Source organism: Vitis riparia, chromosome 5 (assembly GCF_004353265.1).
Source record: "Vitis riparia cultivar Riparia Gloire de Montpellier isolate 1030 chromosome 5, EGFV_Vit.rip_1.0, whole genome shotgun sequence".
In the NCBI taxonomy this organism is placed as follows: domain Eukaryota; kingdom Viridiplantae; phylum Streptophyta; class Magnoliopsida; order Vitales; family Vitaceae; genus Vitis; species Vitis riparia.
In genome coordinates this window covers 8328448-8340708 of record NC_048435.1, presented here as the reverse complement: position 1 = coordinate 8340708, position 12261 = coordinate 8328448, and the positions used below count along the sequence as shown (strand labels likewise).

The window sequence follows — 12261 nt, the reverse complement described above, 5'->3', positions numbered from 1 at the left end:
CATGTTTAGTTGTCCTATAAAAAATATCAAAGAAAATCAAATATAATTAAAACTAATTAAAAACTTATGTATTTTTAAATTATTTAATCTTTATATTGATGAGTTAAAATAAACAAAATGAGTTTGAAGTAACAAAAAAAATAATTTATCAACTTTTAATCTATTTTTTTATTTTCCTTCACTTTTTCTTTCCTTCTACTTTTCCTTTGTATTTTCTTTCCCTCGCATTTTCCCTCAAATTTTCCGGAACCAAACATAGCCATAATGTTTATTAAAATAGAAAAAGTCTTTTCCGTCCTTTTGAAGGATTTTTCCACCTTATATCCCAAGTAATCTTTTATATATATATTTCTAGATTGTTATCGATATGAATGTAAGGATTTTTCCATGTGTTATATTGTGACCCTACTAAGTGTCAATTAAAGTTGTTAAGTAGTTAGCAAGTTGTTAAGTTATGTTATCTTACTTAGATTGTTATCGATATGAATATAAGGATTTTTCTAGAGGTTAACTATTTTGTTCCGAGTGTCAATTAGAGTTGTTAAGTAGTTAGTAGGTTGTTAAATTGTTTGTAACTAATTAAAAGGTTGTTAGTTATTTGTAACTAATCTTTGAATTTTTGTATATAAGAAACAAAGCACTTCTCAGGTGTAGTTGTACAGTTTTTTTATTGTTTTTATCACTCTGATTTTCTCATCTCTTCTTTTCTATATATCTCTAAGTCATTTTTCAATGAGTGTGTATACCCTCATTAACCAATTCTTTTATAAGCTTAAGTTGTTCCTATAATTCGATCCTAATTCATTAATCAAGGAACCAAGAGCATAAATTTTTAAAACTAAACAATTTTAAATTACAAATCCATAATTCTATTAAAAAAATAATTTATTTGATGTAAAAAATAATATTTTATCCCATAAATTATATAAAAATCAAATTGAATAAAAATAATTTACAAATAATGATAATTTATAATAAATGATAATAATTTAAATTTATAACTTCATCATTTTTATATTATAATTTATTAGGAAATGTATTTATTTTAATTTTGATTTTTTTTTATTTCCTCTTCAACAAAACAATTATAGTTATTTAAAGCTTAAAGGGTTATAATTTTAATTGTTGCACTAATCAAAGATTTGATACTAGTTGTATTAGAGGAAACTTCAATACTAGGAGTTAGTACAAAACGTAAAGATCTAAAAAAAGAAAATCACACAAAGAAACATGAGGTTTTATCATAAGAATGAGAATCATTAATATTACACTCTACCGTAAAGAATATTACAAAGGATGTAAAAAGAAAAACTAAGTATAATTATTTTCTAAAATACCATATGTCAAAAAACACTTTGCTTTTACACCTTAAATCATTTGCTTTCACTCCATCAATCTTTCTTATTCTTCCTCATATTTATATCTACCATATATTGTCTTCATGAATGAATTTTTAACTTAGGACTTTTTCACTTCATGATATATAATACCTATAGGGGTGTTTGGTACACGGGAGTAAGGAGTGAGAATAAATATCTCATTCATTTTCTCTCTTATTCCTATGTTTGGATGATGTTAAGAAAGCAGAAATTGAATAAAAAATTATTCAGGCAGAAATCAAATATAACTTATAAGTCGGATTTGAATTCATCAAAAGTAGGTGGTATTCTGATTCATTAAACCCTTTTGATAATATAAAATAACCTAAATTTACTATTTTACCATCTTATCTCATTCTTTAAGCCCGATACTTATCTTCTTTGCAAAGCTAGAGACCCATCATCCACTTCTATGCAACAAGTGATTCTCTCAAACTGAATCAATCAAACCTTCCACGATATTTAGAAAAAGAAAATCAATTTCTAATTTCTAGGGTTTTGAATGAAATTTGAATTCTTTTATTTCCTCTTTTGGAAATAGGAAAAACATTTGCTAGCTTTGAGAATTTAAATATTGTAATAAATTTTTTTTTCTTTTTTTTTTTGGTAAAATATAATTTTATAACTACTTAAGCATGACAAATTATTCAAATTTTTAATAAAAATGATAATTGAATATTTGTACATTAGGGTTATATGATTTTTTATGGTTAATTTTTTTATTTATTGAGTATATATATATTTTTAGTCTTATTATTTAATAACAAAAAAAACTCTCAAAATTTATTTTTAAAAAATAAAAATAACAATAAAAAATTATTTTAAATTATATGGAAGGATATTATTGTAAATTTATTTCTTTTTCATTTTCATTCCTATTATTATCAAACATTGGAATGGAAACAAATAATCATTTCAATATTGCATTACTAAGTTCATCCAAATGCTAGAAATGGAATCATTAAATTCATTTCTATCCACTAAGAAATAGGAATGAAAACAAAATATTCATTTTCATGCCCTATTCCGACGTACCAAACACCCCCATAGAGTATTCTTAGCAACTTTCCTTATTTTGTGCATCGGTGTGTGTGCTCCTAGAGTTAGGTCGACAAATGATTTTGTTCAAAAATGTTGGATGGTGACTGGTCACCTTACTATATGTTGTCAATTACCTTTAATAGGGTGTGGTTGGAGCGATCCCCTACTATACTCCTCTAATGGTCAAGTTAGAATCAAATTGCAAATGAAGGACATATAAATAATTGATCAAGGACTTAGATAATGAGGTAAGGATAGAGAAGATGAGAAGGGAACAAGAAGTATAAGTGTCTATTAGAGAGGTTGAGTTTCAAGCATGTCCTCTTTCTAAAGGGCGATCAGGTCTCATTTATATAGTTTCTATTTGTCAATTAAGTTTTGATTAGTTAAGTGAGAGGGAATAGGGTTAACTCTCTTTTCATGAAAGAGCAACAAATAGCCAAGCCTAAGGTGTTGTGTTGAGTTCGTTATTGGTTGGTCAAGTCTAGGTTAAACTATGTTCAACTAGTTATCAAGGATGTCTGCTATTGATGGGCATGCCTCTAACAAAGGGTCGACTTATCATACTAAGTCACAAATACAAAAGGTTAGGTAAGGGAAAACGAAGAAGGTTCGAGCCAAGATGCTTAGTTTCAAACATGATGCTCTTGACAAGGTATCAACTGGTTACATTCATTTGAACACATCCTCAACAAGCTTGATTAGTGATATATCAGGTTGACACGTGAAGTCTAGCAATGGTGTTGGTAGTTTTTCTCCTAATCGAACAATAACATTCAAGGGTAGATGGCATAGATTATTAAGTCAAGACAAAATTGTTCGATTGACGTTGTACGGTATATTATTTGGGTGTCTCCCATCCTAGTGAGGTTAGGCCAAGACATATGGCTCAGCTCATTCCAAGTACTTCCAATATGGAACTAATTATACATTGAACTAATTGGAAGCTTCAAATCTCAAACCAAGTCTTTTTAGGCACTTTAAAGTGCAATTGGTTGAGGAAGCTTAGAATCGATTAAACAGATTAGGAATCAACTTAATCGATTGGTCTGACCAAACAAGGATCAGTTAAGGTTGTTACAAATTTTCTTTCTTTTCCAACAACTGGTGTGTAGTCAATTAAAGCATAGCCTTGGTCCGTCAAAGACTAGTAAAGGGGCGGTTGAGGACTGGTTGTACCTATAATTGAGCTCAAAAACCCTAACGATCATCTGTAAAACATTTAATACTTAATGATTAGTCAACCAGTAGAACTAGTGCTCAATTGACCGAGGGTCTTTTGTGAGTTTTAAGACTTTCGAGCTAGAAACCTATAAATTGAAGAGTTTTAAAGCATTTATGAAGATGAGAACAATTGCATTCAATTAGAAAAACTTTTTTTTCTCTCATTCAAAGCTCTTCATCTAAGTGCATGGATTTTCCACTTACAAATTCCATTAGTGCACCTCTCAAATTCATCATAGTTTCCTTTCTATTATGAGCCAAACTTATATCTCATATTAAAAGTATTAAAACCTTCCTTATCTACTCATTTTGAGTGAAAAGGCTTCAAGTAGGTAGAGTACTTGAAGAGATAAGAAGCACTCATTGGAGCCCATGAATCTAATTTTAAAGCTTGAAAACTGTTGGGTCTGCCTTTTCATTGTGGGTTAGACTAATGGAGGGCTTTTGGCCCAAAATAATTTTTTTTTTTTTTTAAACAAAAAAGTAACAGAATGAAAAAGTGATGTAGTGAGGAGTTTGGAGAAAAAAAAAAAGTGGCAGGACATGAAAAGTAATGTAGTGAGGAGTTTGGAGAAAAGAAAAAAGAGAAAGTTAGGGTTTTTGGGGTGTTTGATTGAAGATTAAGGGCAAACTTTGTCCGTTTTGACTAAAATTTCATGTGGTGAATCCTTGCAACAAGCTTTACAAATTCAACAGTTCAGATCTTAATTTATCCTCTCTATGGTGCTTTCTTGAAAACCCCACTTTGGTGAGATTTAGACTTTTCTTTGTTGAAATCCATCTAGTAGATGATGATATAGATGTTAGTTAACCAATAAATCTTATTCTTGATGTTGTTGTGAGCCTCTAGTTATTCTAGAAAGAATTATTGTGAACTTATTATTATTATTGGTGATAGTGGAAGTTTGACTACGGTCCCGTGGTTTTTTCCCACATTGGGCTTCCATGTAAAAATTCTTGGTGTTCTCTTGGATTGTTTTATTGCTTTTCGTTGATATTTATTTTATTACTCTTGTTTGATATTTGATGAGGATCCTATTTTAGGCACACAAAGAAAGGAAAAGAATTATTCATTGTGTTGTTTTTTTGGTTTTTCCCAACAAAAACTTGGGTTGGAAATCTTGATGGTGGAACCTCACTTAATTAAGAGGTTAAGGAGAGTGGACATATACAAATTGTTGAACCACTTTTAGGTGATTTACTTAACCAATTTTGGTCATTTTTCACATTCTCTAAACTACATTTTTATTTCATGTCATAACTTCTTGTGCCATGATCTCCTAGTGCATCATAGTTTTCTCATGCATCCCAAATTACAACATTTAGACGCTTCCCAGTTTCAACATTTCAAAATTCACTAAATGTATATAAGAAACTAATCTTATTCTCAATGACAAAATAAATGCTCTGCACATCACATTCCATTAAAGAATGACTAGCTCTAAATTTAATAAAAATTCGTTTTGCAATTTGTCAATGTGTTTCATTCTTCTTGACTCTTCCAAAAGATTTGATATCACTTCTGAAAAAAGTTATGATACTATTTGTACCAATGATAACTTCAATATAATGAGTTAGTGCAAAACATAAAGATAAAACATAATCATATTAAAAAAAAAAAAAAAACATATGAGACTTTAACATGGTTTAGCCAAACATATTTACATCCACGAATAAAAAGGAATTATTTAACTATACCATAGAGAAATAGTACACAGGATTAAAAAAAAAGACAATTATTAAACTACATTTACACCCAAAATAGTGAGTTTTTGCTCCACTAAATGTCTCTACTCTTCCTTAGATCCTTATCTACCACATATAATCATAAAAGATTCATCTCCATCTCATAAAATTTTTCCCTTATGACCTATATCATTTACATAGTATTTCTAACTAACTAATTTTTCAAGGAAATATTAATAGATAAAATGCCCTACAGATCGATCTTTTACCAAAAGAATATATAGCAAATAGGAATTCGAGACACTTTCTAACACTAATGAGAAATAGAAATATAGACATATTGTAAATTTTATAGTATACAAAATAATACTTCACCTTTTATAGTATTACAAGTCTATTAATTTAATGTGTTAGTATTTTTCTTATGTTACAAAAGTTATTCCATTGTAAATACCAAACTATATAGTAATAATGTCACACATGATGTACTTGAATTTGCGTATAGATATAGATAAAGAGAGTAATAAATGTGTTGGGTATAGCACAGTTCTCATTTTTTAAAATTTATCTAAAAAGTGGTTGGGTATACCAACTTCCAGCATTTTCATTTTATAATGGATTATTTGATGTGCATTAAATCCCTTTTGACAATTTGAAAGTGGATAGCCATATAAACGTGAAATTCTACAAAGCTAAAGCCGATGCATCTGACCTTTAATTTGACTTCAAAAGATATAAATACAATGTATTAAACATGTTTAATTACTACCTGACACTGATGTTTAAGACATTGAAGAATTGAAATCTATATTTATTAATCCTTGTTTAAAACAGCTAGATTCGAGGATTAATTTTGTCTACCGACTTTACTCAATTCTGATACCAATTTAAATTTAGCATTTGCTCATATTTAAGGAATCAAGAGATCCTACAGCACATAATTCACATGCTCTGGGTTAAATGCAATAACAGAGCTAGAAAATAAGTTGAGGAGGGTAAGAATAACAATTTATTTTAGGGGGACATAAAATGGCAAAAATCAGCTGCATAGCTTTTTACCCTATAACCAAGGTTTCCTGGTAAACCAAAGGGCAAAGGTTCAAACGCTCATCAATGAAGAATTTTTCTTCCAAGAATTGAGGCAAATGTGAAAAACAATCCATTCATGGCAGTTCTTGTCAATGTCACCTATAATACTAGCAATATAGGAATAACAGCTAGCCAAGATGAAGAGAAATCATGAGGCCTTTTCACCAGTGGGCAGTCATTTATAACTCCCACCTGTAATCCTGTGAGACACTGTATTTTAGGTAGTTGAGAGAGTTGTGACCTTGCATGTTGCCCACCACTCACTACATGTGTTTTTCACACCATACTCGTGTTGCCTTCATATCCAAATATGTATGTGTTTGGACTTTGGAAGCTGGTAGAGATTTGGATGCCTACATTAAATTTAGATATCAAATATAGATGACCCATGTACTCCGCACATATTTTCATCATGCACAGAGAGAGGTGAACCTTTTACTCTTCTTCAGACTTGAGAAACCTGATTAGAAACTTATGAGAGACAATATTCAGGAAAGGTATTTATAGATAAATGTTTGGCTGCAGTTTATGCAAGGCAAATCAACAAGGTATTTAAAACTCAACTGGAAAAATATCTCAATCCTGATGATAAATAACACAACATGGTGATCAAATAAGCTGGTAGGTCAGAAGGTAAAAAGCAACGTTAAAAGAGACATACTCTTTTCTCAGCCTCTTTTTTCCAAGCAAAATGTATGATATAATAACACTCTAATCCATATTTCTTATATTAAACAGCTCTACAATATAAATAGCAAAGCTATCCAATGTCTTGCACAGTATGGGAAACATAACAAAAACACAAACAGCAGCACACTGTAGTACTAATTGGACATGGTGCAAACTGTCTCCAAGCATGCATCATACCCCTATGACAAGTGCCTCCACAGAGCTGGGCGATCTCTTGATATAAGGAGAGCACGAGAACTCGAGTAATCAAAAGAAGGGGAATACAAGTCATCTGGACCAATAATTTCCCTTGCTTTTTGGGTGTTATCATAATCGATATTGTAAGACTGCAAACCATCATCTCTCAAGGCATCAAACACAAACAGCCCGAGTCCACAAACACCCATGACAAGGTTTGAATTTCCCCAAACTTGTGTTATGGCAGTGTGCTGGATGTGAGCACTGGATTCTGGCAAAGCATATGTGCTGACTAACCTTTGTTTGCGAATGGAAAATTGTTGCACCTGTGCACACGGCTGCTTTTTTCCTGCAGACCTCACACTTGTGCAGCCAAGAAAGATAGAATCCCCACGAGAGAAAACTGACTGCACATTTAGACCAGGATTGGGTATCCGATGACCAATACCAGTTGGATGGCGAAAATCTAAGGTATTTATGAAATCAGGGGTACAGAACACACCATCATTTCCTTCAGCTTCTGATGAACTTACCCTGCATTGCAAATATAACTGTTTCATGACTGGTAAAAGAATTTTCACATGGTTTCTTGGTTAATAACTTAATATGTGCATTTGTTACAGTATGACTATTAAACCCCATTTAAACATTCAGAAATGCTATTACAATCACCTTAACAACAATAAAGAAAATGTTAAAAGTGAAGGATATGAGCAACAACAAAAAGTGGAAGAGAAAGAGATTAAGATTGCCTAGTTATCCTCATGCATGTTGAAAAAAGTGTACCGAAATATGCAAGTGAAAATATGAGCATATTGGAAACTAAATGAAAGCATGTAAAGGTTTCACCTTTGCCTAACTCCGCCACCTAATTCTGCATCTGTGTTATTCACATGAAGAGCTGTGATTTTTTGACCAGATGAAGAAACAGATAATAATGCTTGAGGAGTGAGAGAGCTGACATCCCATAGAGAAATAGTTTCTGCTTCAGCTACAACCACTTTTCCTCTGTTTCTCCATTGCAAAGGACTTGAATAGTCCATTGTTAACACAGGCTTTTGAACCTCCCACATCATGATTTGCTCTCCATCACGGATATCATAAACTTTGACAACCCTCTGACTGCTGGCAGTTGAGACAAGAAGAGGTCCACAAGGTTTATACCACCACTGTCGATTTTCAGGGGCCAGAATGGTAGACAGAGCATTTCTTCTGTAGACACTGTTGTTGGATAAGGGGCCAAGTACAGTCCTGGTTGTTGTTCCTTCCTCAATGTGGAAAGCTCGCACAGCTTTACTATAGAAATCCCACGAACAAAAACCTGAATCCATAGTATTCCCAGCAGATGCAGCTACAACATATCTTCCTGAGCAACCATCTGCACCAGGGGCACGTATTATCCAACAATCTCTCCATACATTAGGCGAGACTCCAGATGGGGGTTTGTATTCAGCCTTCTCCTGAAATGATGATATAAGAGAACTTCAAAACCAGGCATAAGTATGTTGATATCCATGTTTGCAACAATATATGAACACTAACATGAAAGCATAAAAGTTTATAAGATACTCTTTTCGAATTGGCATACTCCGGGTAAAAAAAAATCAAAGAGTTATACAGTGAAAATAAAGCATCAAAACAATAAACCAAGCAAACTCAATTAAGCAACTGAGTGGCAAAGCGATAACATGAATGACAAAGAAGTAAGTAGCAAAATATACTAGGACTACACATACTCTAAAACATGATTTTAACAATTTCTATGAGTTATAAGCAGCTCAAGGAAAAAAAACAATTGAGATATGGACTAAGTTTGGAACCAAAGAATGAAGGTTCAAGTTTAATAGAAAACTAGAACACATACCTCACTGTTAGCAATATCATGAAAGGAACATGAACCATCATCATGAGCAAGAAGAATGGACTCTCCCTCTGACACAAACCATCCTCCTGTTGTGGTCTTGCGACCTATTTCATTCAGAAGATAAACACAAGTCTCTTCTTCAGTCTCCTCACTAATTACCATTGCTTGTCTATTTTCCTGATCAGCAAACTCATCATCAAGTGTTTCATCAGTTGTAAGAATGAGCTCAACATTAGGCTTTCCCATAATTCTGTTTTCACAATCTTGTGATGCTGAAGTGGTTGCACCATCCATTTCTTTTACTTCACAAAACTCAGAACCAGCATGCCTATCCCTCATGGTGACCTTAGAATTATCCTCACTCAATGAAGCCAAGAACTCCACTGCAATAGGGTTCTCATCAATGGGGCTCAACATTTTTTCTTCGGGCTTTAGTTGACCAGCGGATTCTACGTTATGGGATTGGTAATTTTGAGAACTTCCCAAAGATGCCTTCATGGATGTTCGGTTCCTAATCAACTTATGATGAGGAAAGAGCCTCGCCTCTAACTCTTCACCATTCAATCCCTTAACTGAACTTGTCCCATGATCTGCTTGTTTATTTTGACTCTTCTCAGCTGTTTTAATCTGCTCCTTATCATTTCCAGTACTTTTTGAGCAACCCGCATTAGCATCTGAATCACTTGCTACATGACCCATAGCTTTCTCAATTCCACAAATCTTATCCTGAATACCTGAAAGTATCACCTTCGAAGTGTCTGGATTATTCATCTCCAACATCTCTTTTGTCCGCTTAATATCTGATGCAATTCTCTTGACCTTCCCTTCTAAAAAGGCAAGCTTCTCATGAAGCTTGCTTGGATACTTGTTACCACTCCGACCACCTACACCTTCACTTGCTCCTTTCTCCTTGGACATCTCCGAAACCTTCATAGCATTCAATGATTTTTGACCTGACCCCCTACAACTCGAATCAACACCCTTTCCAATTTTACCAACCACATCATCAGACTTTGAAACAAAACAATTTTCCTCCCTGCCTCCATCAGTAACCCGACTGCCACCCCGAAACTTCACATTTGAATCTGAATTTTGCCCAAGCTTAGGACCCTCTGAATTACTACAAACACTTGGCTTTACTGAATTTAAGCGTAAATTAACTTCCTCCATAAAGTTATCAATAGCCACAACCCCATTCGAATTCTTCTTACGTTCATCTAATTTCAGTTCAGATTTCTCAGCAATGTCACCATTTTTCTTCAAATTCACGTCAAGATTTTCCGAATCATTACAACCCGGAACAATCCTTAACCCGTTTACACTCCTTTCATTCACCTTTGGACTCGAATCCCTGAACCCTTTCTTCAAAACCCTGGAACCATTCACACCCTTCCCAACTTTACCGGCGGAACGATCACTCTCACCGCCCGAACTATTTTCGCACCGATCCACTGAAACCCTAGAAACCCTACCCCTACTGACCGAACGATCACGCTCACCACCTGAAACCTTCTCGCGCCGATCCAAAGAAACTCTTGAACCCTTATCTTTGCGCAAATCAGACAACAACCGAGTAAAATCAGAGGGACTAGAGCTCCTACCTCTGGGAACCGACGACGTCGACCACCGAACCCGCGACTCTCCGTCACTGCCGTTCCCCGCCGACAGCTTGTCGATCCGAGGCATGGCCCGGATGGCCGGCTTCTGCGTAACCACAGGAAGCCTAGAAGTGGGTCTAGGGTTTTCCTTTCCGGCGGATGACTTCCTGAAAATCTCGATGGGCGCTTTGTCAGAGACTGGGGTTAGGGTTTTGGATGGCCTCATCGCCGTTACCTTGCCTCCGGCTCCGCCGCGGTCCTTTATCCGGCGAACTGACGACGCGGACATGTTATTTTAAATTAAATAATACAACGATTTGTTTTTCCTTGGTTCTGGGAAAAGATTAAGATCTGAAGAGCAATGGAACTTCGACTGAATGGAAAGTGATAAATGTGAGGGTTTTGGGCGGGAAACGAATCTGAATCTGAATCTGAATTTGAGTTTTGAATTTTGCCTTCTCTGTAGATGAAGAGGGCAGTTTGGACTTTTTAAGTACATTTTGTCTTAATGGAATTATTTAACCATTTAAATTTTAGAATTAATTGATTAAAAGGAAATAAATAATTTCTATATTTGTAAATTTAACCTAATAACCCTTTTTTTAAATAAATATCTTTCATTATTTTAAGTATTTTCATTTATATTTAAAAAAAGATGTAGACATTTATGAAATATTAGATTTTAAAATTTGGGTTTTTACGGATCATTTTAAGCAAATAATCCTAAATTTTAAAAATAGCAAAAAAAAAAAAGTTAAAAAAACTAATTAAATAATGAGATTTTAAGGAAATATATATATATATATATAATAAAATTTAAAGAGGAATGTTTAGATATTTTTAGACCTTTGTCTTTTTTTCTTTTTTTTCTTTTTCAAAATTTGTGAACAAAATAGAAGAGAATTTTATATATTTCAAAATTGGAGAGATGTTGATTTTCAATTTTTGCATTTCTAGCCTTTTCCACTCATTTTTCAAAAAAATTTATTTTTATTTATTCTTATTATTTCATTTTTCTTGAGATTGCTTTGTAACATTTGTATGTCCCACATTGGATAAGGGAGGAAGTTCCTAGTGCTATATAGTCGATCCCTGACCTCATAATCCCATGGGACACAACGAGGACGTTGTGTCTGCATAAGAGGTATATGATGGTTGGGTGCGGGTCGTTACAACACCCCTCTACAAAGCCTAAGGAGACATGGATCTTTTTCTTTGGATTTTTAAATAAAGAAATATATAAAATCCTTGTTAGTAACAACTTAAAAGATAGTTCATGAGCACATTATGGCTTGGGGAGTTTACAAGGAAAAGAATAGAGACATTACCAAGTGGCTTCTTAAATAAGATATCATATCCCTAAAAGGGCTTAAAACTAGGTTAGGTTTTTTTAAATTCCATTACACACTAATTTTAGAAAGTATTTTTTATCTAAAAAAAGCGTTAAGAACTTGTTTGGCACTGCTTATCGTGAAGTGTTTTTATTATAAATGTTTTCTATAACACTTCTATG

At 33.4% G+C, this 12261-nt stretch overlaps 1 protein-coding gene across 1 annotated transcript; it reads right to left on the bottom strand.

Annotated features, from left to right (window-relative positions):
- Positions 1-7008: 7008 nt before the first annotated feature.
- LOC117915409 (KIN14B-interacting protein At4g14310) lies at positions 7009-11169 on the bottom strand. The gene is made up of 3 exons (XM_034830990.1): positions 9151-11169; positions 8136-8746; positions 7009-7820 (listed from the first exon to the last, which is right to left on the bottom strand). Exons 1-3 carry the CDS (start codon positions 11035-11037, stop codon positions 7289-7291), a joined length of 3030 nt encoding a protein of 1009 aa, XP_034686881.1. The 5' UTR covers positions 11038-11169; the 3' UTR covers positions 7009-7288.
- Positions 11170-12261: the final 1092 nt, after the last annotated feature.

Excerpts from the sequence above, each read along its gene's own strand:
- LOC117915409 (XM_034830990.1), bottom strand. The coding sequence starts at position 11,037 with ATGTCCGCGTCGTCAGTTCGCCGGATAAAGGACCGCGGCGGAGCCGGA. Across the intron at positions 8,747-9,150 it reads ATGATATTGCTAACAGTGAG|GAGAAGGCTGAATACAAACC; the intron begins GTATGTGTTCTA and ends TCATCATTTCAG. Across the intron at positions 7,821-8,135 it reads GGTGGCGGAGTTAGGCAAAG|GGTAAGTTCATCAGAAGCTG; the intron begins GTGAAACCTTTA and ends TTTGCAATGCAG.